The following is a 25,752-nucleotide window of genomic DNA, read 5'->3' as shown; positions in this document are numbered from 1 at the left end:
TTTATGTTTTTTTAGTTTTTGGTATATTTGTATATAAAACACTAGCTTGTATATAAAACACTTGCTTAGTAAATGTATAAACTAGTATTAAATTATTTAATATTTTTATTTCTTAAAAGAATTTCTTTTTATTATTGAGTCGGAAACATGAAACTGCTTATATTGACTTGACCCTATTATACAGTATTGTTTGAGATCTATATTTCTTATCTATGCTATCCGCAAATTGTCAAATTACATATATTTTAGGTTAGGAATTTATTATTTTCCAGTGTCCTTAGTAGTAAATAAATACTAATTGGAAATCTGTATTAATTACATGATTATGATAATGAAAAAATATTAAACAAAACCTAAAAAATGGCTTTACGAAGTCTAAATCTTTTGAAAAATCTTAGATATACGAGTCTAATATTTCGTAACTTATCATCAACTGTAGCACCAATTGGAACGTTAAATTGGAAACAGTTCAAAACAGAAGATGATATAACATATTTGGAGGATCCGGATTCTTTTGGAACATTATCAAGGAGTTCAAAAGTAACTGAAAAGTTAGAAGATGAAGGAGACATTAAAGAAGAAAATTATTTAAAAAATATACCTCTTAAGTCTCAACAACTATCTATTAAACAATACGCTGATTTAATTAAACAATACATAAAGTTTAAAAGAATAAAGGAAGCAATAGATATATTGGAAGTTAGAATGTTACAAGAAGACAGAGTTAAACCTGAAAATTATATTTACAATATATTAATTGGTGCTTGTGCTGAAGTTGGATATACTAAAAAAGCCTTTAAATTATTTAATGATATGAAAAGAAGGGCTTTAAAACCTACTGGGGATACATACACATGTTTATTTGAGGCATGTATGAATAGTCCATGGCCTGCTTATGGATTAAAAATGGCTACACATTTAAGAAATTCAATGATTGAGAAAGGTATAGAACCAAATATTACCAATTATAATGTAATGATAAAAACCTTTGGTAGATGTTTAGATTTAAATACAGCATTTAAGATTGTGGATGAAATGGCATCAAAAAAAATTAAAATAAGAGTCCATACATTCAATCATTTATTGCATGCATGTATTAGTAATAAAGAAATAGGTTTAAAACATGCTCTGGTAGTTTGGAGGAAAATGTTAAAAATGAGAGAAAGGCCAAATATTTATTCATTTAATCTTATATTACGCTGTGTGAAGGATTGTAATGTAGGATGTAAAGAGGATATGGTTGATGTAATATCTGCAATACAAGAACACAATATGTTATTAAACTCAGAGGTACAAATTTTACACATTGAAAACTCAAAAGCATTATTAGACACAAATATATCGAAAGATATTTTAGAAGTTAGACATGATCCACTGCTAATTGAATCTAATGAAAATTCAAATAAAAATAAATTAGCAACATGTAAAGAAAGTCATAACAAGACAAATAGCTTAGAAAATAATGTTAGCACATTAGAGACAGTTAACAGAATTGAATTGGTAGATAATTTCCGCAGACCTGTAGCCATAGTCCAAGCAAGATCTGTGCCCAATTTACTCTCAAAAGTTGTACAAATTGATGAAGTTATGGCTTTTCAAGATATAGGAACCTCTCAAGAAAAATTTGCTATAATAGGAGGTCAAGAGGACTTTCTTAAAGAAATGGAAGCTTGGAATGTGAAACCAGATGTTAAAATTTTTACACAAATGTTACCATTAATTGATAATAATACAGAAGCAGAGAATAAACTTCTTGAAACTATGAAAACTTTAAAAGTAAAAGGAGATATTGAGTTCTATAATATGTTAATAAAGAAACGTTGCTTAAGACATGATTATGATAATGCCTTTGTAAGTATATACAAGATAAACATATAAATCAAGTATATTTTTTGCTTTACCTTATGTGTTATAAATAAAATAATCTTTTTAGGAAGTGCGTAGTTGTATTGATAAAGAAAATAAGCTTCGTAAAACTCATCCCTTAAATAAGAAAAATATATTAAAACTCAACATTATGACATATGGTATTTTGGCTATGGCCTGCAGCACAAGAGCAAAAGCAGATGAATTGCTAAATGAAATGAAGGAAAACCAACTTAAGTAAGATTGTATATACAAATTTATTACTTTATATTGAACTTTGTGCTTGATTTTTATAGTTTTGCTCATTTTTATATACATTGCCTGTTGAGTGGCAGAACTCAATGCTGCACTCTGTCTTTTTATATATATATTCCCCTGAGAACGTTCCCACAACAGTCAGATACTGTGCCGCTGCGCCAAAACAGCCTCATATTTATACTTATATTGGTTTCTTTCAATTTACCAGAGTGCAAAAATAAGTATAAAAAACATTTCACAGAGTGCAGAACAATAGCCATAAGCGTTGTATAAATATATGAAGCCAGAAGCTGTCATACTGAGCCACATAGGCCTATTTTGCCTAACTAACAAAAAAAAACTATACAAAAATTGTTTCTACTTAAAATGTGAAATAATCACTTATTATTGAGTGTTGTAAAAAATAAATTATTTTCAGGGTTAATATAGAGATTTTAGGAACTTTATTAAAAAATGGCATTAGACAAATACAATTTGGGTATATACTACACATAATGGAACTTGTTAAGCAAGAAAATTTAAAAGTTAATGATATTTTTATAAAGCATCTTGAAGCTTTCAATGATAAATGCTTGAATATTTTAGAAAAGGTAATTTTTTTAATGTTTATATTCATAATGTAAAATATTTATTTTACTATAAATAATCCTGTTATTTCAGTAACATTATGTAAAATAGCAAAAATATTTTATACAGCTTCGTTTTTTTTTCCACACCAAGGATATGTGAGATGGACTCACATCTGTGATGGATTGTATCTTTTGACTGCTTTGACTTATAAGCATAATTTTTTCTTGTGCAGGGACCCTAGATTTTAGGTTTGATTTTGAATTTTGCTTGATGCCTTCATGCAATCTCAAGATAAATAGTCTTGACAGACGGACAACAAAGTGATCCTATAAATGTTGTTTTTACCTTTTTACCCTAAAAAACGTATAACATTTTTAACGTAGTTTTTATTCATTCATTACAGTTACAACTTGAGAAAAATGTGTTATTGTTTGTTGCAGAACAATGTAGAAAACCGGGATAGTCCTATATTTTCAGCTGCTTATAAACGGTTTTACAATATATACAGTAAATGGTTAGAGGAAATAAACATAAATGAAGCCTTGATTCAAGAACATCCTTGGAAACAATTTATGGAGAATCAGCCAACTCCCGTTCAAAGGGAAACTATTAAAATTGTTGAACCCAAAAAATTTTATAAGAGAAATCGCAAATTTGTACCTTATGCAACAAAAATTTAAATAAAAATTCTATACTATACTTATATTTTTTATTTGAAAAATTTGTGGTTACAAAGTTTTTTGCTAATTGCATAGATTTAAATTTTAATATGGTGTAATTTTCTGTTGAGCTCTTCGAATTTGAGAAGCTTGCGGATGAAGAAGTCGCCGTAGCGGTGAGCCACTTTCGTATCCGCAATATGGATCATGTCATTGTCAATGTAGAAGTCCAGCTGAAATATAATGGATTATATTATAAAATATTTAACAGCATCCACTTTAACTCCACATCTAATGATGATTTTATTAAGTTCAAAACCGTCCAAGCCAGTGAATGTATCATAAATATGAATATGGGCATATTATTTAAACCAACACATATTATGTTTGGCAAGAATAGCTCAACAGTCCCAAGTATAAAAGCATATGTCCAAAGAGAAGGTTTTTTGGAGAACGGAAGTAAAGTTCATGTTGCTCTTAAAAAAATTACCAACCTCAGAACCACTCTGGAACTTGCCATCCAGCCCGCTCGGTCCCTTACTCCACACCACATTCTTCATCTTGTGCTTGAAACACAGTAGGTGTATGGCGAGGGCGGCCAGCTCCCTCGCAGCGTCCCTCTCGCCGCCGCGCGCCGCCGACATGAAGGCGGCCAATTTGGCTAGCGGTAAAGTTGTGTACAGCTTCAGGTATGAACGGATCGTTGGCAACATCTTTTGTTGGCGAACCTGCGTTGGTTAATGGCTTATTTAGAAAACATTGAAAAAAATACAACAAAGAAAATAGGGGCACCTATTCATGGAAATTCGATCACAGCGTGGACACAACATTATATATTATATTACTAGTACAACGGGCGGCTAACGCCTATAATTAGTATGTTATTTTTATCATTATCTATTCAGTATACAGTAATAATGTATCTAACAAATTATAATTTAAGGTTTCTGGGATTTTATATGTATTTTCTAAAAAAAAATATCGTATTTAATAAAAAAATATAATCATATATTATAACTATTTTATATCTATCTACCGGCAGTAAATACTGACACCGCAGGAGTGCTGGGATAAAAATTAATATAGTATAATAGGTATACCATATAATATAAAAATATAGTAAAACTGACCTCGTCCATGAAGACCTGCGTCTGGTGCTTGACGGCGTCGCGACCGTAGTTGGAGCCGGGCTCAATGGGCGGCGGGCACGGCGATAAGAACTTAGGGCACGCAAACGTGAAGCAGCTCTCGAACTCTCCTAGGTCTCCGTATTGCATTTTGAACATTTTCTCGTGATAGTTCTTCTCACGAAGGACCTGGGGGTAGGAAAAAGAAAAGTTAATATATGTATATAATGTTGTTAACAAATGATTTAATATTTTCATGTTATATGCGAGACACAGCGTGACCCCAAATAAAAAAACAAAAACCAACCAACCTGCTGTATAGACTCATCCACACACTGAGGATGCAATACCAAGCATATAGCTAGAAGATGATACATTTGTTCTGTTTGCTTGTTTATCTGGTCGTTTTGGTAGGAGCGGGACGAGAACAGCTGTTTAGTACGTTGCATATACAATAAAGCTGAGGACAGAGTCCTAATAGCGTCCGCGTATCGACGCATCATCATGTAAGCGAAGCCTACGTAGTAGGATGTTGATATTTGACACGCCGGCACGTGGGAGTACTGAGATTTTTTGTGTAACTCAATGTTTTCGAGCACCTGTAGAGGATAAACAAAAAGTTTTTTTTAATTTTCTTTTTACAAACTTCATAATATGTACTACAATTCTTATTACAACTCAATTATGTTGTTAGTATATCTGTACAAACATATAAGAAATTTTATGTAGTTTGAAAGGAATGTATTGCTATGTGGTCGGGAGAGCTTAGAAAAGTCTACTGTCAAATTTATATGCGTTTTTTTTAAATAGTTTAACATTACAACAGAATAACACTTAAAAAATGTTAAAAAATATAGGTTCAAATCAAATAGTAATTGAAAATGTTAATTTCAATACCAAAATCCATATATCTATATAACCAAATATATCTAGATAGCCAAAAAACCTGCTACATTTACCTTAATAGCTTGATAATAATCTCCAAGTAAAGAATGCAAACGGAGCAATCCCACCAAGGAGAAGTACCCCAGCATTTTATAAAGGGAATGGCGCCCAAATTCCCCAGCTACGGAGTCAGGGTCTCCACCAGTTGCATATACCTGTCAAAATAGTTTTTTTAGCTTCACGCACTTCATTTACTCACGCAAAGCAGGATAAAGCTGCTGCTGAATTCAAGACATTGCATGTTGAGTTGGAAATGAGCCCACAACTCTCATGTTTATAGTGGCTATACTACTAGAATTAAATAGATACTATTACAAGTTGTAAAATGTAACTATTTTTACATAGGTGTTATTTCACATCACAGAATGTTTCAAAAAATAATTTGTTATTTTTTAAAGCTGTATCACACTATATTATACATGAAGTTGAGTTTGCTCATTTTATGCCCATACATAACCAATCGGGGGAATGAATTATTTTCATTTCTCTGCTCTCTGTAAAGCAAAGCACTGCGTTAAGTTCCGACACTTAACTCGTGGTCTCTGATATAGTGGAGTGTATTGGCACTAAGTTTACTCCGCTTTATAAGGAATAACATGTAAAGCTGAAAAAAAATGTATAACAAATTACTATTTAGGTGTTTAAAAGTAACAGATACACTACCTCCAGCTGCCGCTTGATGTTAGATTTATCGACCAGTGAATGAAGAACATTGAGAATGCAAAGAACATTCCATGCCTTGTTCTCAGTATTCAAGTTTTCTATCTCCGCTTGGCTCAACTTGGAGGTGCGAGACCTAAATTACATTTAAAGAAATATATATATTTCAGCTTCACACTGTATCACGCACATAGCAAGGTATGCAAAGGGTAACTGGGAACCTAATGTAAGGACAGGAAGACATAAAAAACTTCTGAAACATTACGTGTTAAATGGCGGAACTTAACACCGCATATTGCAAACCTCGAAACCAGAGGAAAATATAAAAAAATACCCACCATTTGTACGATATTTTGAGGTAACAATTCCAAAATTAGTTTTGTTTACAAAAATATTATATTTTCATACTTAGAACTTGTATAGTAAGTTAAAATATCAAAAAAAATTGGCATCCCCCACCACCCCTTGTCACACCCCATGTGAGTCTTCTTGAATCTTCTTAACATAAGAAATTTTATAAATAGCTCTTTATACAAGTACACATTTACACAACATAGAGCTAGATATTATTTACTCCAAGCAATAAATACATATTTTTATTACGTAATATTACAGTATTACATACCTATATTGAGCAAAAGACTGGAACTGATATACAAATTCATCAATGAGCTCCCACAACCACTGGTCAGGTAGTTCCAATGGGACAGGAGTCTCAGCTGACAATATATAGTTGAATAAGTCACAATAATTGTAGAACGACAGGAATCTTTGCTCTGGTTTTGGACCACCAGGCACCCGAGCGTAAATATCACGGAAATAGAGCTCCTTGTACAGGATCATGAATACCTGCACAAAAAGATATCAAACTTGGGAAGAATTACGACATTACAACAATGTTTGAACATAATAGTTGCAAGTTTAATCTCCATTAGTGAAATGTATTTGTTTTGTTACGGGCCATTGGCCATTATGTGTTAAGCTTCGGAGTTCTGTCATTTACAAACATTGTCTTGAATTTGGTTGCAAAATGATAAATAGACCTTTTTAACACTAGGTTCTCTACCTACCTGCTGTTATGTTATAAATATATGGCCATAATAATAAATTAGTAAAATATATGTTTTTTTTTGTTTCAACATCTCTTTTATTTTGAAAAGTAGGTGTAAGTGTGTCCTCATTTCTTTAATGCTATTGTTATCATAACAAGAATTCAAAAATATTTTGGCTTTACACAGCAGTGTAAGCATTGAGGATATATTATTAAAACACTCTGATTCTCACTTCTCAAACAGTATTATTATAAAAATAAAAGGACAAATTTGAGCAGTTTATCATCAATTGATTTGTGAAAGTATAAGTATAGTAGATAAAACCCATATTATATAAAATATAAATCTTTCATACATCTCACTGCAAGTGCTACAAACAATTATATATCCACAAGGATATAAGTTCCATTTTCCACTATCTGGAAATACTGCCACTAAACATGCAGTATCTCACATTGTTGCTAAAGTATTACTTTTGCCTCTTTAAAAGAAGCATATGAGAGTGAATCATTAATTGAAATTATCAATATAACTTCTTCTTCATCTTATAGGCAGGGGGAACCTGGAAACCTAGTGTTTTAACACTCCCAGATATAAATTTTCAAAATGAGTTTCTCCAAGTCTTACAAAAATCTAGTGACATGTTAATATAAAGTAGTTAAATAAATTAGGGCATATAAGCATTTACTTACATGATCATTGTCTACAATTGGTGCAACTTCTTTTTCATCAGGCCATGGAGTATTTTCAAAGTATTGTTCTGTGAGCTTGGGGAATGTATTTTCATAAAGATTTTGGATTTCAAAAGTCATTCCCTCAGTAATCATGTTACGAAAGTATACAAGAAATTTCTTGACCTAAAAATGTCAATAAATTATGTTAAAACCTAATAAATTTATATAAGAGTATTTATGAGTTAGGTTCTGTAGCTATTATTACACTTACCAAATCGGGCATTTGATAGTATGACCTATCATACTCCAAGTCATATTGAGGGTCGCCTGTATGGGGTTCATAGTCTCCATAAGACTCATAACCCCCCTGTAATTGTATCATAAAAGGTTATTTATTTTAAACTCTATAATAACTGAATCGTCATTTGTAATTAAAAAGAAAACAACATTGTTATATATGAAATAATTCAATTAAAACTAAGCATTAAATGCTTAGTGCACACCAGTATATTACACTTTAGGTTATTTTTCTAGTAATTTACAAGTAATTGATTATCAGTAACACTTAAATTTTTACACACCTCATTGTAATCGTCACTAGAATACATCTTAAAATATGTTCCGGTATTGATACATGAATTAAAATTTGTTGGCACTGTCGCGTTGCGTGCAACTACAAGACGTCAAAAAGACATATTCTAGTCGATTATAGATATTTGAAGTACTGATACTGATTTATGGCATTTAGGCGTGTGGAAAATTTATTAATTTAAAGGTACAGTAGAAACTCAATTAACCGGACTAATTGTTGTCGTTAGTCATTCGGATATTCGATTATCCGAATGACTAACGATAATAATTAGTCCGGTTAATGAAGAAAAGCTAGTTATTTGCAAATGTATCATAAAGTTGTTGTGTCTATTAAAAGTACAAGTACATATCAACGAAAATCAATGTTTATTAATAAGTTATTATCATTTTCCAATATACGATTTATACACATATAAATTACGTACGCATGTAAGTACATATACAGGGTGGAATTGTCAGCACCACTTTAAATGAAACCACAGTTTTAACTACTCTATAAAAGCCTAATATAATTCGGAAAAAAAATAATTCCCAAAAATAAAAAAGTTATTTTTTCAAACAAAATAAATAATAAAATTATCGTTTTAAAATAAAACGCCATTTGTAAAGTATAACATAGGCACGCACACACTTACCTGTCAAATCGGAAACGACGCACACGTATGTGTGCGTCACACGAAATACAGGTATGGATAAAAATCGTGAAATGAAAAAAAAATCCTACGTCCAAACTGTTGAGGTACCTTGATTAATTTCTTAGGTGTGGGTTTGAAATATATTACCCTATATGCAGTTTCAATAAAAGAAGCACGGCCTCTTCCACCCTGTATATTTTCTTAAGTTTCTTTATAGTAGGTTGTATAATATAATAATCGCGGTTGATAGTCCGGACAATCGCGAATCCATATAACTGAGGGCCAGATAATCGAGTTTCTACTGTACTAAATTAAGCTCAATGGTGTTTGGTCAGTAAAAATAAATATTTATTTTGCCTTGTTTAAATTTATAAGTAGAAATTACGTATGTAAGTAATATTGCATTTACCCCAAATTATATGAAATCATAGATTAATCGATAGTTGATTAATGAAAAACTAGGAAACAGTAGAAATGTTCTATTTTCTTATCCTCCAATTTATAATTAAATACTTTAAAGATATTTCATATTGAAATTTTTAGCTCTCAAAATATAAAATAACTAGCGGACGCGCGCAGCTTCGCTTACGTATTTAGGGGTGAATTCTAATAAACCATGAAACATGTGTTCAATGAAATATTTTTAATAGTCTAAATTTCAAATTTTATAAAAATCGGTGGTGTTTTAAAGATTTTTCCAAAAAAACTTTCAACCCTTTATTTGCACCCTTAGGGGGTGAATTCTAGAAAACCATGAAACACATGTTCAATTAAATATTTTTAAGACTCTAAATTTAAAATTTTATAAAAATCGGTGGCGATTTAAGATTTTTTCCATACAAACTTTCAACCCCTTATTTGCACCCTTATGGAAAGAATTCTAGAAAACCATGAAATACGTGTTCAATTAAATACTTTTAAGAGTCTGAATTTCAAATTTTATAAGAATCGGTGCCGATTTAAATTTTTTTCCATACTAACTTTCAACCCCTATTTCGCCCCTTTAGGGTTAAAATTTTTCAAAATCCCTTCTTAGTGGATGTCCAGATTACGAAAGTAAACATCTGTCCAAATTTCACGTTTCTACCATGAGCGGTTACGGCTGTGCGTACGTCTTACCTCAGTCAGTGAGGACAAGTCCTTTTATATATATAGATTATTTAATATATTCTGTTTGTCTATGACAATTATGCGCAAATTTTAAATAATCAAATTTGACTTTTACTTTGACAACTGGTATATTTGCTAGAGGCCTAGAGCTCGGTCGCGCAATAAATAAGCAATTCTTATGTGCGAGAAGTTATAAAATTGTGTAAACAAGAAAAGCAAGATGTTTGGACGTACTACTACTGCTTTGTTACTAAGAAGTCCTTATTTCGTCCGACCTCTAGTTTCAAGAAATATTTCAGTCACTACCCCTAAAAATGATATAATCAAAATCCAAAGCACTGATGACTTTAAAGATAAAGTTATCAACAGCAAAGTTCCAGTGGTTGTTGATTTTTTTGCAACGTAAGTAATGAACATTATTTCATGTCACAGAAAATTACATTTTATGAAACTAGATCATACTACTTTTAACCATTGTCGGATTTCTGTTATCCATTTCACCAAAAGCAAAGAAAAGTTTCACTGTCATGACCATGGCCTGCTCTTACTCTTTTATGTAAACACTCGATTATATGGATCCGGTATTATCCAGACTATCAACTGCAACCAGATAAATCGCTAAAAAAGTTGGGAAGACTCAAAATAAATTTCCCATTTATTGCATGTTTGTTACATTTTAAAAGATATACATAAAATTACTTTTAATTTATGTTGTTTGATTTAAGACTATTTTTTCAATACTCTTTGTGATTGTTGAACTTACATTCATTTAGTTGATTAAGAACATCTAATAGTCCTATTTATAAAATTTCTAATATCTATTAATTTTGCACATTGTGAGCTCCTGCCCTACTTTATACATTTACATCAATACATTGTGTGTTCAACACACAATATATTGAAAATATATAAATTATTAACATAACATATAAATGTGTTTATATTTTACTTATTTTTTAAATATTATTGCTACAGATGGTGTAACCCATGCAGACTGTTAACACCAAGGCTTGAATCAATAATTTCTGAAAATAAGGGAAAAGTGGTACTAGCTAAAGTTGATATTGATGAACAAACTGATTTAGCTCTTGATTACGAAGTCAGCTCAGTACCAGTTCTAGTTGCAATCAAGAATGGTAAAGTACAACAGAGACTAGTTGGTTTGCAAGATACAGACAAATTGAGAAAATGGATTGAACAATTTACAGTTGAAGAAGCTGAAGTCAAGGTTAAGGCCTAAACTGATAAGATATTGAAATTATTTATTTATGCTCTTAAAACATTGTTGATGTTATCAAAATTATGGTAGTTGTAATAAAATGATTAAATTAAACGGCATTTTTACTCTTGTAAACATTGTATTAAATTTCTAGCTCTACTATAAACTGTGTCATTAGGTTTCCCAAGGTCCTCTGTTGTGCCTTCCTCTTCATTTTCATTAGACCCTTCTTTGTTTTGTGATTCTGTCCAATCATCCATTTGTTTTATAATCTTATTGGCATCATTTAATAACATATTTTTTATGTTTCCTGTCGCTGATTCAAAATATTCCAAAAATACTGGCCATGTTGAGTCTGGTATTAACTGAGTTGAGAATTTATTTTTGTAAAGCCATACTTGTTTTGCCTTCATAAATTTCCAATTTTGCCTATCATGTTTCCATTGTGATAAGTAGTTAAGGCATTGTGATTTAAGTTGGTCTTTAGCCACTGCCTGCGCTTCAGCTTGTCTTTGAGCAAATTTTTCTCTTTTAATTTGTCTTATAGATTTTTTACCTTTTTTCCCACCTGATTCTTCTGAAACAGGCTGTTGTTTTTTCTTTTTCTTAGGCTTCTTGGGTTTTTCAGTATCAGAGTCTGAGCCATAGTCCTCATTTGATCTCTTCAGACCTTTGTTTGTGCTTACAGAATCTTCTTCATTTATATTGTCATTAACATTGGTGTTTTCAGCAATATTGTCATTATCTTCAGTAACAGTATCATTTGCATTTTCGGTTTTATTGCGTTTATTTTTATTTTTTTTACCCATGTTTTTAACTCAATTATAATATATATTTGTATTAGTTAAATGAAAGAAAAAGAGCTTTAAACATAAATCGTTAATTATGTATTAATCACGGTTTCATTAAATAATTGATATAGGTTATGACATACACATTACGAATTGTAAAATGTAAATATAACCTCCAAATGAAGGATGCGAGATTGTGAGGTGAAGAGAATAAAAAATTAAGTAAAATGTTGCTATTTAATAATAATAATACGTGAAAACCAAGCTTGAGACAAATACAATTTTATTAGGCAGCAACATTTGGTCATTTCATCTTTATTGCTAATTTTCAAAGTTCTGACTGAAAAATCTAAGAATATTGTAAGTTACTAGTAAACAAAATATTACCATTTACTATGTTCAGAACTGGATATTTGTAATAATATGTTTATTTTTGTAAATATCGAGATTAAGTAATAAATTTTATAATTTATATTAATTATTTTACTAAATAGTAATTTTACTTTTCAACTATACAAGTTAATCAGCAGTTTATTGATAAAAAATATTTTTATGCTAATAAAACATTAATAAAGACTATGTTATTCTATTTAAACATTTATGTAAATATTGTTATGGCCACCCTAACAGGTCGCGAATTTGGCACGTCACAGCCGCGTCATCATGTCTCCGTGTCTGCTTTTATCACTTGGGAATTAATTTATTCGACACTATCATACCTTATCGAAACGTTTTTATGTGGACTGTAAACTTAAGACTGTTACGAAAGTAATTTTTAAGATGGAATTATTAAGGCAAGTGTCGAATACCCAGTTTCTATTTCCTGTGGCAGCTGTAGCGGTTGTTTTAGTATGTGCTGCGCTCGTATTTATATTCGGATTTCACACAGCAGAACAACCGCAATTCGATAAATTACCGCTGGTTGCCGATGACAGGAAATCATCCAATAAGAAGAGAAAAATTAAGGAGAAGGTAACAGATTTTTGATATTATTCACCTGCGATTCGTACCTGCAGCTGGTTTTATTTTTAACTCATAAACATATGTTTGTTATAAAATATCTAAAATAATCTATTGTAGTGCTTTTTTGTGTTTTTGATGTTTTAAGGAAGTATTTTAAATCATGTAGATGTTCTAATAAGTAAAAAAGTTAAATATATTAGATTGTAATAATATTAATATTTTTATTTTAGAAATCTTCTCCTAACCGCGTTTCTTCGGATGACGCCAAAGCAAAATCTGAGAGCTCCAAGAAATCTCCTTCAAAGGAGAAAAAAGAGGAGAAAGTAAAGGAAGTTGAGAAACCCAAGCCTAAAGAGAGAGTTGAACCCAAAATCGTAAAGAAAGAAGCCCCAATTGAGGCTAAAAAGGGTAAGAAGAACAAGGGTGCTGTAGAGGCAGAGAAACCTGTTGACTTTGATGAAGGAGTGTGGGAGGAAGTGCCCAAGAAAAGTGACAAGAAAAAAGTTGTGAAACCAGAAGAAAAGGAAAAGAAAGAGAGCCCTGCTAAGAAGAATAAGAAGAAGGCTAAGGAAGCAGATATTGAAGCTGCTCGTCCAGCTGAGGGTTCAGGTGACAAGATTAAAGTATTGAGTGCTGAGGGGCCAGGAGTGAGTGAAGATGCAGCCAGAGCTTTACAAGCTCAAGTAGAGGAACTACAACGAGTTCTTAAAGAGGTATACTAAAAAAAAATAGCTTTCCACTGTAAATCACATATAGCAGGATAGGCAGATTGTAGAGTTAACCCAGGTTAATTTTGGAGATATGATATTTTAAGTGGCAGAGCTCAAAGCACCACTTCATCTCCCAGATCAGGGAATGTAATGAGTTTATATATAATCATTCTCACAAGTAGGTAGGTACATACAACCTTTATGATTTTTGTAAGATACTCTCCCCACTGCACAACATTTGCCCCTTTTGTAGTAAAGAGATATATTTATTGCATAATAAAAAAAATATATCTATATAAAACAACTATTACAATTTTTTTATTTTATTAAAAGGTTAAAATTATTTTAACTATACAGAACAGATTTACATTTTATTATATTTTTTCTAGCTTTGTATTATATTAAACATATCACAGTCAGAGTAACATATCTTAAGAAAATCCATTCTCCAGTCTAAGTAAAATTTTCAAGACATTGTTGAATGGTGGTATTCAATGCCGCTGCTGCTGTCTTCTTAACTGAGGAAATGAAAATAATTCACTCCCACAGTTTTAGATTAGATGTTATTAAAGGCTATATTTTATTATTTAGGCAGAACAAAGGGATCAGGGTATATCTGAAGATCTTAATGAAAATGAAATACCTGAAGTAAAAGATCTCAGAAGCAACAAAAAGAAAGAAAACAAGGAAAAACAGAGCAAGAAGAAGGCAGTTGAGGTAATTTTTCAATTATACCACATCTTTTGTCACTTGATGTAACCACACATGTGGTCTCAATATCTACAAGTCATATATTATTACCCGAAAGAGTAAAAAATTACAGTTGCCTACATTTTTAGTTTTAGGGCATACCTATAAAAGAAAAAGATGGACCATTAAAAAATCACTTTGTTGTCTCTCTGTCAATCTATCTGTCTGTGTGTCTGTTCATCTTTCAGTCTGTAAGAAAATAGTAAACTTCTGATTGTCATGTATTGTATGAAATTAGCAATATAACCATAACCTATAAGATATTGTCCATTGACTGAATTACATATTTAAGTAAAAATGGCATGCATAGTATTCTTTTACATAACTATTAACAACATATGTATGCATATTATATACATATTCCATTTGAATATGCATGTTTTGTAAAATGGTTAATATTTCAAAAAAGTTCAAATATAATTAATTTCTTTTACTTTAGGCTCCAATACTTGCCAACAACATAAAGGAAGAGAAGGACAACTCTGAATCGGAGAAAAATGAAGAAAAACCAGCAGGCCCTGTGTTTGATGAGCTTGGAGGTGAGAGGACAAATAACTTTACATAAATCAACAACACATAAATAATTAACAATTAGGGAGTGCAGCCGACAACTAAACAAGATTTCTCGTAATTCCTATGGAAAAGTTAACTTTAATTCTTATATAAAATTGTGGGTACTGGTATTTTATATTATATACCATTAACCTGTTAAAATAACCTGTACCTAATACCTTGGTTATGATATTTTGAACGATATTATATGTAACAGGTTTATTATATCTATATTGCCATTGTCAGTGCCTGCCAAATCCATCAATATATTGCTGTTTTCTTTATACTTTTAGTGGTGCTTGGAGAAACTATTCTTCTTAAGTATACTGGTTGCTTGATTAGTTGTAAGAAATCGTTTTATGTTGATCTCATCGTGGCCCATTGGTACACGCGTCTGACTCAGCGTGCAGGTTGTGGGTTTGATTCTCATTCCATTGAAGCTAGAAAAGAAATTAAGTGTTGTGTTGAGTTTTGATGTTTAACATGCAATGTGTAGAAATTTAGGTAGTGTGTAGAAGCGTCTTTATTCTAGATGTCCTCTGCTGTCGCTGGTATATGAGAATACAGTGGGATTACTTCAATGAACAAAATAATAACCTTCCATAATTATAAATAAATAATAAAATAATTTTCTTACAGATACTTGGACAGATGCTAAAGTATCTAAAAAGAGCAAAAAGAAAGCCCGCAAGGATCAGTGAGTGTGATAGTGGCCCGGGTCTCTGCTACCCTCTAGCTCAATGCACTTCACATCACTCACAAACTACAATCAATGGGGATATAACGAAAAGTGTCACATGTCAATAGTGGCCATACTTAAAATACGTCACACGAATTTCATGGTTTGGCTTTGACTAGGGTCAACCCCTAGTTGGTCATATTTGTGACAAGATCACACTCGGTTGCCCTATCCCTCTTAACGTGTGACGTAATTTATATATGGCCCCATAGAAATGACTGTTTATTTCTAGAAGGCATAAAAAAGACAGTAGTTTTATTTTTTTAAATAATATAAAACATTATCTTGCCTCCAATTTTCATATTTGGTTCATACAAATTTTGATTTGTGATGCTTTTCATTTCAAAGGGTGAAAAAACAACATATGACATGATACTTAAAATTATTTTTAGCGAATTAATAAAATTATATTATATTTCAATATTGAGTGTAATAGTTATGACATTCAATTGTAGTTTTGTATGGTGTGATTTTTTTTATATTAAGTTTTACCCCTTCAACTGTTCTTACACATTTGATTAATTTACGTCCATGTTTAATTTTTGCATATTTTATGTTGTGTATTGTTTTGCCAAAATAATTTAATTATTGTTTTCGAATGCATAATAGAAATTGTTTTATATTTTGTTTAAAAGAGTCATTATATTTTTTATGATATTAATAGTTTGGAATCTGCAATATATTGGGTGTCGATATGTTTTTGACTTTTGATGTTTAATTACTAGGTCCAAATGAATTCAGTATAGTTAGTATGTAGATTTATTCAATGTAGCATTTATGTAGTTGATAATATCTTCAAATAACATTAAATCCTCTGGTGCTTGTAGCGGTAAGTGTTTTGACTCCATTCCATGTGTGTATGTATTAACCAATCATCTTGTAGTTTCCATATTTCTTATCTAAGGCCTATGTAAATGATTAATAATATAATTTCCTTTATTAGTTCTATTGTATTTTAATGTCTACTAAAGTTTTACTATGTTCAACAATTTTATAGAAAATATCATCCATGGTGTAGCATTAATTGTTAAAACCAGTGAGTTTTTAAGTAAGTAGATACATATTTTGCACATCATGGGTTCTCCGTCCATGATTAACCTTATTTTCCACTCGACAAAATATATACAACACAGAAACCACTAGTGTTGTACCATATAAATTGTTTACGATCGGTAAATATTTCCAGTACATTTTTTTTGTACTTTTTTGAAATAAATATGAAAACTCAATTAGCCTTCAATACAAACTGAATGTTTTTTGCTATTCTGGTGACTTGGTGACCTAATAATGAAAGTTGCGTAGTCTAGTTACTACTACTGACTGTAGCTAAACATCGACGTTTTATTGCAGATTCCTATTTTCTATATTAGATTTAAGAATAATATGATTAGCACTCGGGAATGTTAAAATTGGGTATAGTAAAAATTTTAGACTTACCAGCTTGGTAAAATTATAATTTATTATTGAAATTATATAGTAATTCAATGTCATGATCATCGATAACTTTATAAGTTACAACATTAGGTGTATTTCAGTAGTGAAAACAAAGACGTTTTTTTATAAGACGAAATTATAAATGGGGTACGTCGGCTGTGTATGGATTCACCATATCTAGTTATCAATGCATAATAATAATTATCTAGAGGTCCACATTGTTGTCCAGGTTTTTACATTCTTTATTATTTTAATATAACTTTTTTTTTATCTTAATATGTAGCTAGTGTCCGAGAGTTTCTTATAGGGACGTGACTCATTGCAATAAGTAATGTAAAAAAAATATATGACATAAATTTTTCTCTTAACACTCTCGTCGAATGACACCACTATTTTTTATTGTTAACTATTTCTATCGCTGTTGGTGAGTTTAACTTGAATTTTGAATTTTTATTTCCAATTGTTTTCTTTGAATTGTGCTGAGTTATTTATTTTTAGACGTCTGTACTTAGGGCCTAATAATACTTTGGAAAGTGTACGTCAAAAAATGTATAGATTTTAATAAACTATAATTTTACATTCATTGATAAGAGAGCGTTAGATATAAAATATATTTTTGGCTTCGTATTAATAGATTTAAACATAATGGACGGTTAGTAAAGAGTTCTTAACGAAGATGCAGACTTATCATGTTAGTATCATTGTATCATATAAAAGTTTATAGGCTCTAAAACATGAATGTATAATATAAATATTTTTTTAAAATCAATAAAGAGTGATATTAAATAGTGAAGTTTTTTATTGTACCTATATAATTCGTTTAATTTACTTACATTTGTTTACCTATTAAGGCGTGAAAGAGTAAATAAAAATATAATGCATATACTCGGTACTCGTATAATATACATAATATAAGTATTCCCATCAAATTGGGATTTCCAAATAGAAAAACTCAAAAGAAGCAGAGAGAAAAGAGAAAAAAGTAGATTGACAGTAAACGGAAAATAATTTGATAAAAAAAATGTTTATTTTATAAGACAGTTTAATGAGTTAGGTAATAAATAAACAGGACAAACATTTCATTGAATATTTTATTGTTATTTGTAAGTACATACCAAATGCGAGTATAAAACTTGAGATTCAAAATTTATGATATAAAGGTCAGTACTATTGACTAGATTTGCAATTACAATATTTATTTATTAGCTACAATATCTCATAAATATATCCAGTTCCAAAAATGCATTTTGATAATGCGTATACTTATTATTTAAATTGTTAACAGCATTGGGGCTTATTTATTTTGTATTTATAATTATTTATTTCGAATATCGACGATGTGAACATAAATACAGTAGTTAGCCCGTTTCACAAATCGCTCTCAATTCTGAGATCGATCTTGATGCCCTTTTCATTCCTTGCCTTATAATCGATCTTAGTAGATTTTTTTAAGAATGAAAGGTGTGTTCTTGTACATACTGTTTTTATAAGAACGAATATAATAAATACATAAAAATACTTTAAAGTAAGTGTTAGGAATTATAAATTATAATCATCTTCAACACTAGACACAACGTGAATCAAGATGACTCACTTGCAATATGTTTTCATATTTCTATTTCCAATCATTTAAGAAAATTAATGAAGATACCTACATACTATAGTGGTAAATACTTGCAAATGAAGTTAATTCCATTCAACTTTTAACAGCACATGCTTATTTTTGGACTTAATGAAATTTGACGATATCGTGGCAGACATTCAAAATGTTAGGCTAAGCAATACTCGTTAAGCATTCGACCTTAAAGAGCGGAAAGTAGAGAATCGAGTGTATTAACGCTAGTTCTTCTCTTTTTACCTACAATAATTAAATTTCGGTGTCACTTCGAGCTCCAGATTTTTTAGCTGTGGGCTTACGATAGGCGGGTGCGGCACTTTTGCTTCGTGGTTTGCGTTTAACTCGACGGCGCCCGCGACGCATCTTGCTCAACTGTGCAGGCGGAGCTTGGACTCGAGTACTTTTAGTTTCTACTTCCAATTTTAATCGTGCAAACATATCGTAGTTGGTTATCATGCACATTTTACCTATAATTATAAATATTAATTTATTATGTAATTTTATAATTGTAGATGTTAAAGAGTAATTAATAATATAAGAATACGCAGTGGCGGACTAACCCCGTCGGAGGCCCGGGGCGGTGTCCTTGAATGAGGCCCCTTGACCCCCCCTCTCCCGTATAAATTTTTTTTTTGTATATCTCATATTTTTTATGTATAAATTAGTGTGTATGCTTACTTAGTTTACATCTTGTAATTAATGTTTGAGTTAGACTTGCATACACATAGAAAATTAAAATACTAAATATCAAAAGTACATCCTCCTACAAAAAAGATCCTCGTGTCCTCGAGATAAAAAGACGAATTGGGATAACAAAAGAAGCTATCATCCGTGTAAATAAAGTATGGAAGAAAAGAGGAATTTGTATCAAAACCGAAATAAGAATGGTACGAGCACTGATATTCTCTATATATTCTCTACTAGTGGACCCGGACGCGGCTACGCCTGCTTCAACTATAAGAATATTTATTAAATATATTCATGAAATTATTTTCAATTTTCAATAGAATTAGTAAGAAAATATAAGCTTTAATAATCAAAAAGAATAATAAGTAGAGACATATTATTAGAAAAAATTATCTGAGTTATTGTAATGAACCAACAAAAGGATTAAAAGTGACTAAAGGATAGGTATTCTTAATATTAGAAAAAGTACCTAAAGTTTTCCGTGCGTGCGTACATAGATATCGACTCTACGAAATAACTAAACATTCCTCTCTATTAAGTAGGATAATTTTAGCGGGCAATATCAAATAAAATAAGAAGAGAACCAAAGTGTAGTTTAAATTAATTATAAACAGCAAATAATTACATAAACATTTACAATAGTTCGAAAATGTATGAAAATTTATAAAACCGTCAATGTCATCTGCCTGTTCGCGTCGGTCAAACTATGGCGCCCGTAAGCTAGGTCATTTGGAATCAGTGACATCTCCTTAATTATTTGTATGTTATACAGTAAACTATAATTTCAATCTAGATAAAATGCTAAAAGTGACTATTATATTTATTTTCATAAGGATGAATATCAAAATGTCGCGGTAACGGTTGCGTAGCGACGCGACGGTTGTTATTAACATGGCAGAATAAATTGCATGTCAAATTAGAATGTACTTTAAAATATATTAGTTTATATGTGTAATGTAATGTTATATAGCCTATAGCACTTCTGAAGAATGCAGCTTTCATACAAAACAAAAACAATGAAAATCGGACCAGTAGATCCAGAGATCTTAGCGTTCAAACAAACAAACAAACAAACAAACAAACTCTTCCGCTTTATTATATTAGTACTAGTGGACCCGGACGCGGCTACGCCTGCTTAAACAATAAGAATATTTATTAAATATTATATAATATATTTATTTTTATAAGGATGAATATCAAAATATAAGTTCATTTTGGGTGACGTTTTCTTAAAACAACAAAGAAACTTTGCAAACCGGTGCTTAGCAACGACGGTTGTTATTAACATGGCAGAATAAATTGCATGTCAAATTAGAAAGTATTTTAATTTATTAGTACATATGTGTAATGTAATATTATATAGCCTATAGCACTTCTGAAGAATGCAGCTTTCATACAAAACAAAAACATAGTAAATCGGACCAGTAGATCCAGAGATCTTAGCGTTCAAACAAACAAACAAACAAACAAACAAACAAACAAACAAACAAACAAACAAACAAACAAACAAACAAACAAACAAACAAACTCCTCCGCTTTATTATATTAGTATAGATATGTATAGGTAGAGGTAGATCATCTGCTCTAGATGTAAAACCTGATCATTCTCAAATTCATTGTAAATTTCTACCAGACTATCTAGGACTACAGCCAGAGCGTCATGTGAAGCTTCCATCATAAGCTTAGTTCCAATATAGATAATAATTTATCATCATGAACTAGCTCACACGCTATAGTAATATTAGTTCCGCGTATAAAATAAAATAGACTGAGATCCCAGGACCCTAGTAGACCTACGTCATTTTAGTAAAGCTGAAATTTTGAAGATTACTGGTGAGGCCCTTTCAAAGATAGCGCCAATTTAAGGTACACGCTCACCTACGTTAAAGTAAAAACACTCGTATTTAAATATATTTTTGAGAAAAATGTAAAAAAAAAATTATATAACCCTGGTTAACCCTTTACGTAGGCTTTACTCTTGCCAGACGTCCTAAAGATTGTTTAATATTGGGACAAAATACGTATACTTCTTCTACTTCTTCTTGGCATTAATCCCGTGCTGAGGGTTCTTTTGGAAGAACGTATTCGCGACGGCCAGATCAGACGCAAAATAGGTTCTCAGAATATTTTCTCCTTTTGTATTACGAAGTCCGTATCTAAAACCCCCGTGAACATGTTCATACGACTCAGCAGCCTTACTGACGTGACTGTTCAAGTCTTCCCCAACAACAAACAACCATTTCGGTAGACGGTATAGCAAGTGGAACCTCTTCATTCTGCTTTCAGAATGACTCTTTTTTGGACACGCTACAGCCGGCCTGCGGCGCATAGGCACTAATTTAGTTTGTAGTTACGCCTTCAATCGGCACCCTTATACGCATCAAGCTATTGCAGCGACCATCAGCTTCAAGAAGCCAGTTCTGAAGCTCTTCAGAAAGAACTACTGCCACACAGTTTTTACCCGAGGGTGACCCGGTGTATATAAGGCGGTAACCCTGTCGGTTATTGCGAGGCTTATTGCCCTTCCAGCAAGATCCCTGGAGGAAAGCACACTGGACCCGAAGTCTTAGGGGAATTGTGTTCAAGATGCAGTGGCGTAGCTAGGGGGGTGCGAGCGGTGCGGTCGCACCGGGCATCAAAAGGAAAAGGGGCATCAAAGTCGACGATTACTTTGTTTTTCTTTGTTTTTTTAGACTTTAGACCATTTTAAAGGGCATCAAGTCCCCTAAGCCGCACCGGGCATCAAAAGGAAAGGGGCATCAAAGTCGACGATCACGTTTTTTTTTTTTAGAACTCATAAACGTCCACGATCACGTTTTTTTTTTTTTAGAACTCGTCAAAGTCGACGGTCACTTTGTTTTTTTTTAGACCTTAGACCATTTTAAAGGGCATTAAATCTCCTAAGCCGCACCGGGCAGCAAATACCCTAGCTACGCCACTGTCAAGATGGCATACTATGATAAGATGACACACTACCAATATTGATGAAACTATTAGCGCTAAGTGCGATCTTGTGACGTTTTAGAGAGTGTCTGTAGATGTAGCTAGTGCTTAAATTCAGTATGGGTGAAAGTAAATCCAGATGGGCAAGTAATTCATGTTTTCGTTATTTTCAATTGCAACAAATTTTTCTTTCGCTTTTGCTTGATGGTGAAAAGACATGTAAGATAAAGATTTTCTATTTGAACTAATTATAACTGTAAAATAGGATTATTATATGATACAACTAACGCTAAAAGCGCATCCTAACCTATAACCTTTTGTCACAACGGTTAAAATTAAATTCATATATCTATTGGGTAAGATGACATACAAAACGTGAGTATAAGATGGCATACTATCTTACCCTTATATATAGAATCGATGTATTTTTTTTGTTTACCTACAAAATGCCTGGCAATTACAAACGAATATATATTGGTCACAAGAAGAAATGGATAAGGCTGCTAGAGCAAGAGCAGTCAATAGCCGCAAGTGACGAAGCTTATATCCCTTTTGGAAAAGGAAGTGACTGATAACGGAATCCAACCTCATAAAATTTGCAACATGTATGAATCTGGCTTTAATACTGTTTAAAAGCCCCCCAGCAAAGAAGACACTATTTATTTGTGAACTATGCTCGACAAATAATGATGGCATTTTTATGCCACATACTAAGTATGTCATTTTACCCTGTAGATATGTCGTCTTACACTGGTCGACCTAAGTGCGATTTTTGTTTGTTTTTATGATGTTTGAAAGATGATTGTTCTGAAACTAAAATAATTTCGTAGATTATAAAATATATAATAGTATACGCAATATGCTGTTCTCAGATGACTTTATTTATTTGAAATATTTGTCTTGAAACAAAAAAATGTCATCTTAAGCACAATTCCCCTATAAGTAAAACCACTTTGAAAAATTACGCTATAATTTTACATATATTATTTATGGACTATTTTAAGACCCCTTATAAGCACCCAAACCGATCTGATGGCTCAATCATCCTCCCAGATAGAGATGTACCTTTATTTTGCGCTACTTCTGGAAGGGCCCCACTTTCAGGTTAGTGAGTACGCAAACTTTTATAAAATGACGTCGGTCTGGAGGCCCTAGGAACATGAAGTAAAAAACTACGAAACTGGAATCACATGCAACCTAAATGGACATTAGAAAGATAAAAGTAATTTTAATTAATATAATGTAAACTACTGGTACAGGCTGCACTAATCCCTGTACTTATTTATTTATTGGAGGCCCCCTCCAACCTCAAACTTCCTCTTAAGTACGATAAGAATAAGATACTATGCGTTTTTTCAAGGGCTTATTTAGGATTTGATCAAGGGAATTTGCACCATTTGGAGGCCCCCCTGGACCAGAGGCCCGGGGCGGACCGCCCCCGCCCCCCCCCCCCCTTAGTCCGCCACTGAGAATACGAAGTATGTAATCTTAATAAAGAATAGCCGTAATTAGTCTTTTATGTAACTTGGTTAATATAATAAAATGGAAAATAATCAACAAAGTCTTACAAAATTTAATTAGTGAAAAACGTGAAAGTAGTGAAATAGACATAGACTAGTTGTTTAATTATGTTGCAATGGACACAAGGTTAGCAAAACAAAATATTAGATTGTAGCTCTAGCTATTTTTATGCAAATTTAACAATAAAACATTAATAAAATTGCTTATTAAGTATTTAGTTAATATGTACCTACCTACAGGTAGTGGTAAACTATTTAATTTATAAATATTTATTCATAAGTAAGTAGGTCTACTTCTTATGCCCGTATTTATAACACGGTCTCAAATCTGAGATCGCTCTTGAGATAGACATGTCATTTATGAATGAAAATGATTAATCTCACACTCAATATGATTAACAATATTTTTTTAAAATAAAATATCAATTTCTATACCTAACTTTAAAAATAACAGATACATATTAATTTTTATTGAAAATGACAGAGAAATTTATTACTAAGTAAATAAATACGTATTGCATACGAATATACCTCTGAAGTTATTCAATTGCAAAGTATAAATTAATAACTGAACACATAATAACGGAACTGAATCGATTACGCACCATTGCAGTACTCCTCGCCGCACTCCGCGCACGACACGATGCGCGTCTCCGTCACGCCGGAGCGGGTTTTGGTCTTTCGTATCATGTTGTTTTTCGCATATTCCCGTTTATCCTTCGCTTTGGTTTTTAATTCGGATTTTCCAAGTTCTATCAATCTATTTAGAAGAATATTTTTTTATAATTTGTGTAGGTAGCTAATTCTATTTTTTATATATTTTTAAGGAAATAATTGTTAGAATATTAAAATCAAATCAGGTTCCTGTATTCCGTATACAGCAGGATAGGAAGAGAGAACCAAGTATTAAGACACTCCGTCCCCTATTTTCCACTGAATTATGGAGGCATTGCATGTTGAGTCAGTAAAATAAAAAAAAAAAAAAAATTACTTACCTGTTAAAATATTCTTCGTCCAATTTAGACTTCGGTCTTATAGAGGTGAGCATGCGCCATTCGATGGGAACTGCACAAAGCTCGTCGAATTTCAATCCTCGCATTTCTATTGGTACGGGATCCATAAATGTGAAATGTTTTTCCTCGTAACCACGAGTACCCAGCTTCTCGTAAGCTCGCACTTCCTTTTTTGGTGTTTTGGTTTTCTGATCCTCTGGTTTATCTCTTATCTTGATATCTTCAGGTCGAACCTTTCAAAACGGATTAAATAGCAAAATTGTATATTAACATCGTCTCCTAATAATTAGTTCAAAAACCGATAATATTTATATAACTATTGTACTGTTAATAAGCAAACCTTTTCCGGTCTTGTTTTAAAGTCCGGTACTTTATCTAGAACTGCACGATATTCCTCAGCAGAATTTATAACGGTTTTAGATAAGTCAAGCATAGGAGCTTCATCTTTCTTTTTGTCAAATAAATCGTCTAATTTCGACATGTTTTGGCAAGTTTGAACTTGTCCGTCACGTCGTCGCAAGCTTAGTAGCTCTTGTGAGTCAATGTTATCGATTTAACTTCATTTCATTTCTTAGAAACAGTTGGATCAATAAGGAATACCTACGTAAGTAACCTAATTTGCTTATGAATAAATATTGCACTCTATACTGGTCTTGTATAATATAC

General features: G+C 31.8%; 6 protein-coding genes across 6 annotated transcripts; 3 read left to right on the top strand and 3 right to left on the bottom strand.

The window, feature by feature from the left end:
- Positions 1–198: 198 nt before the first annotated feature.
- LOC146537845 (pentatricopeptide repeat-containing protein 1, mitochondrial) lies at positions 199–3,393 on the top strand. Its single transcript, XM_085187727.1, has 4 exons — positions 199–1,851; positions 1,934–2,103; positions 2,543–2,714; positions 3,135–3,393. Exons 1-4 carry the CDS (start codon positions 361–363, stop codon positions 3,372–3,374), a joined length of 2,073 nt encoding a protein of 690 aa, XP_085043853.1. The 5' UTR covers positions 199–360; the 3' UTR covers positions 3,375–3,393.
- On the bottom strand, positions 3,390–8,552 carry eIF3l (eukaryotic translation initiation factor 3 subunit l). Its single transcript, XM_085187728.1, has 10 exons — positions 8,393–8,552; positions 8,083–8,178; positions 7,830–7,994; positions 6,711–6,934; positions 6,089–6,221; positions 5,440–5,580; positions 4,792–5,079; positions 4,484–4,669; positions 3,848–4,081; positions 3,390–3,586 (listed from the first exon to the last, which is right to left on the bottom strand). The coding sequence occupies exons 1-10, from the start codon at positions 8,417–8,419 to the stop codon at positions 3,452–3,454; spliced, it is 1,629 nt and encodes a 542-aa protein (XP_085043854.1). The 5' UTR covers positions 8,420–8,552; the 3' UTR covers positions 3,390–3,451.
- A 1,703-nt stretch (positions 8,553–10,255) lies between these two features.
- Positions 10,256–11,480, top strand: LOC146537843 (thioredoxin, mitochondrial). The gene is made up of 2 exons (XM_085187725.1): positions 10,256–10,549; positions 11,123–11,480. The coding sequence occupies exons 1-2, from the start codon at positions 10,368–10,370 to the stop codon at positions 11,385–11,387; spliced, it is 447 nt and encodes a 148-aa protein (XP_085043851.1). The 5' UTR covers positions 10,256–10,367; the 3' UTR covers positions 11,388–11,480.
- Positions 11,481–11,485: 5 nt separating this feature from the next.
- On the bottom strand, positions 11,486–12,380 carry LOC146537842 (uncharacterized). The gene has a single exon (XM_085187724.1). It carries the CDS (start codon positions 12,173–12,175, stop codon positions 11,489–11,491), a length of 687 nt encoding a protein of 228 aa, XP_085043850.1. The 5' UTR covers positions 12,176–12,380; the 3' UTR covers positions 11,486–11,488.
- A 404-nt stretch (positions 12,381–12,784) lies between these two features.
- On the top strand, positions 12,785–18,093 carry LOC146537841 (uncharacterized). Its single transcript, XM_085187721.1, has 5 exons — positions 12,785–13,129; positions 13,351–13,833; positions 14,422–14,547; positions 15,020–15,119; positions 15,772–18,093. Exons 1-5 carry the CDS (start codon positions 12,938–12,940, stop codon positions 15,831–15,833), a joined length of 963 nt encoding a protein of 320 aa, XP_085043847.1. The 5' UTR covers positions 12,785–12,937; the 3' UTR covers positions 15,834–18,093.
- Positions 18,094–18,377: 284 nt separating this feature from the next.
- Positions 18,378–25,567, bottom strand: LOC146537840 (uncharacterized). The gene is made up of 4 exons (XM_085187723.1): positions 25,427–25,567; positions 25,069–25,319; positions 24,679–24,833; positions 18,378–19,390 (listed from the first exon to the last, which is right to left on the bottom strand). The coding sequence occupies exons 1-4, from the start codon at positions 25,565–25,567 to the stop codon at positions 19,173–19,175; spliced, it is 765 nt and encodes a 254-aa protein (XP_085043849.1). The 3' UTR covers positions 18,378–19,172.
- Positions 25,568–25,752: the final 185 nt, after the last annotated feature.

Source organism: Heliconius melpomene, chromosome 7 (assembly GCF_056956725.1).
Source record: "Heliconius melpomene rosina isolate 202511_hmr_F chromosome 7, ASM5695672v1, whole genome shotgun sequence".
NCBI classification, from domain to species: Eukaryota; Metazoa; Arthropoda; class Insecta; order Lepidoptera; family Nymphalidae; genus Heliconius; species Heliconius melpomene.
This window is presented reverse-complemented; position numbering and strand designations above follow the sequence as displayed.

What these genes read in the sequence shown, in the direction of transcription:
- LOC146537842 (XM_085187724.1), bottom strand. Translation starts at nt 12,175, where the DNA reads ATGGGTAAAAAAAATAAAAATAAACGCAATAAAACCGAAAATGCAAAT.
- LOC146537845 (XM_085187727.1), top strand. Translation starts at nt 361, where the DNA reads ATGGCTTTACGAAGTCTAAATCTTTTGAAAAATCTTAGATATACGAGT. An exon ending in ATGATTATGATAATGCCTTT is followed by an intron (nt 1,852 to 1,933) that starts GTAAGTATATAC and finishes TAATCTTTTTAG; the next exon opens with GAAGTGCGTAGTTGTATTGA. An exon ending in ATGAAGGAAAACCAACTTAA is followed by an intron (nt 2,104 to 2,542) that starts GTAAGATTGTAT and finishes AATTATTTTCAG; the next exon opens with GGTTAATATAGAGATTTTAG.
- LOC146537840 (XM_085187723.1), bottom strand. Translation starts at nt 25,567, where the DNA reads ATGTCGAAATTAGACGATTTATTTGACAAAAAGAAAGATGAAGCTCCT. An exon ending in GACGAAGAATATTTTAACAG is followed by an intron (nt 24,834 to 25,068) that starts GTAAGTAATTTT and finishes TCTTCTAAATAG; the next exon opens with ATTGATAGAACTTGGAAAAT. An exon ending in CGGCGAGGAGTACTGCAATG is followed by an intron (nt 19,391 to 24,678) that starts GTGCGTAATCGA and finishes TTATAATTATAG; the next exon opens with GTAAAATGTGCATGATAACC.
- LOC146537841 (XM_085187721.1), top strand. Translation starts at nt 12,938, where the DNA reads ATGGAATTATTAAGGCAAGTGTCGAATACCCAGTTTCTATTTCCTGTG. An exon ending in AGAGAAAAATTAAGGAGAAG is followed by an intron (nt 13,130 to 13,350) that starts GTAACAGATTTT and finishes TTTTTATTTTAG; the next exon opens with AAATCTTCTCCTAACCGCGT. An exon ending in TACAACGAGTTCTTAAAGAG is followed by an intron (nt 13,834 to 14,421) that starts GTATACTAAAAA and finishes TTTATTATTTAG; the next exon opens with GCAGAACAAAGGGATCAGGG.
- eIF3l (XM_085187728.1), bottom strand. Translation starts at nt 8,419, where the DNA reads ATGTATTCTAGTGACGATTACAATGAG. An exon ending in CTAGTGACGATTACAATGAG is followed by an intron (nt 8,179 to 8,392) that starts GTGTGTAAAAAT and finishes ATACAATTACAG; the next exon opens with GGGGGTTATGAGTCTTATGG. An exon ending in ACATCAAGCGGCAGCTGGAG is followed by an intron (nt 5,581 to 6,088) that starts GTAGTGTATCTG and finishes CTATTTTGACAG; the next exon opens with GTATATGCAACTGGTGGAGA.
- LOC146537843 (XM_085187725.1), top strand. Translation starts at nt 10,368, where the DNA reads ATGTTTGGACGTACTACTACTGCTTTGTTACTAAGAAGTCCTTATTTC. An exon ending in GTTGTTGATTTTTTTGCAAC is followed by an intron (nt 10,550 to 11,122) that starts GTAAGTAATGAA and finishes TTATTGCTACAG; the next exon opens with ATGGTGTAACCCATGCAGAC.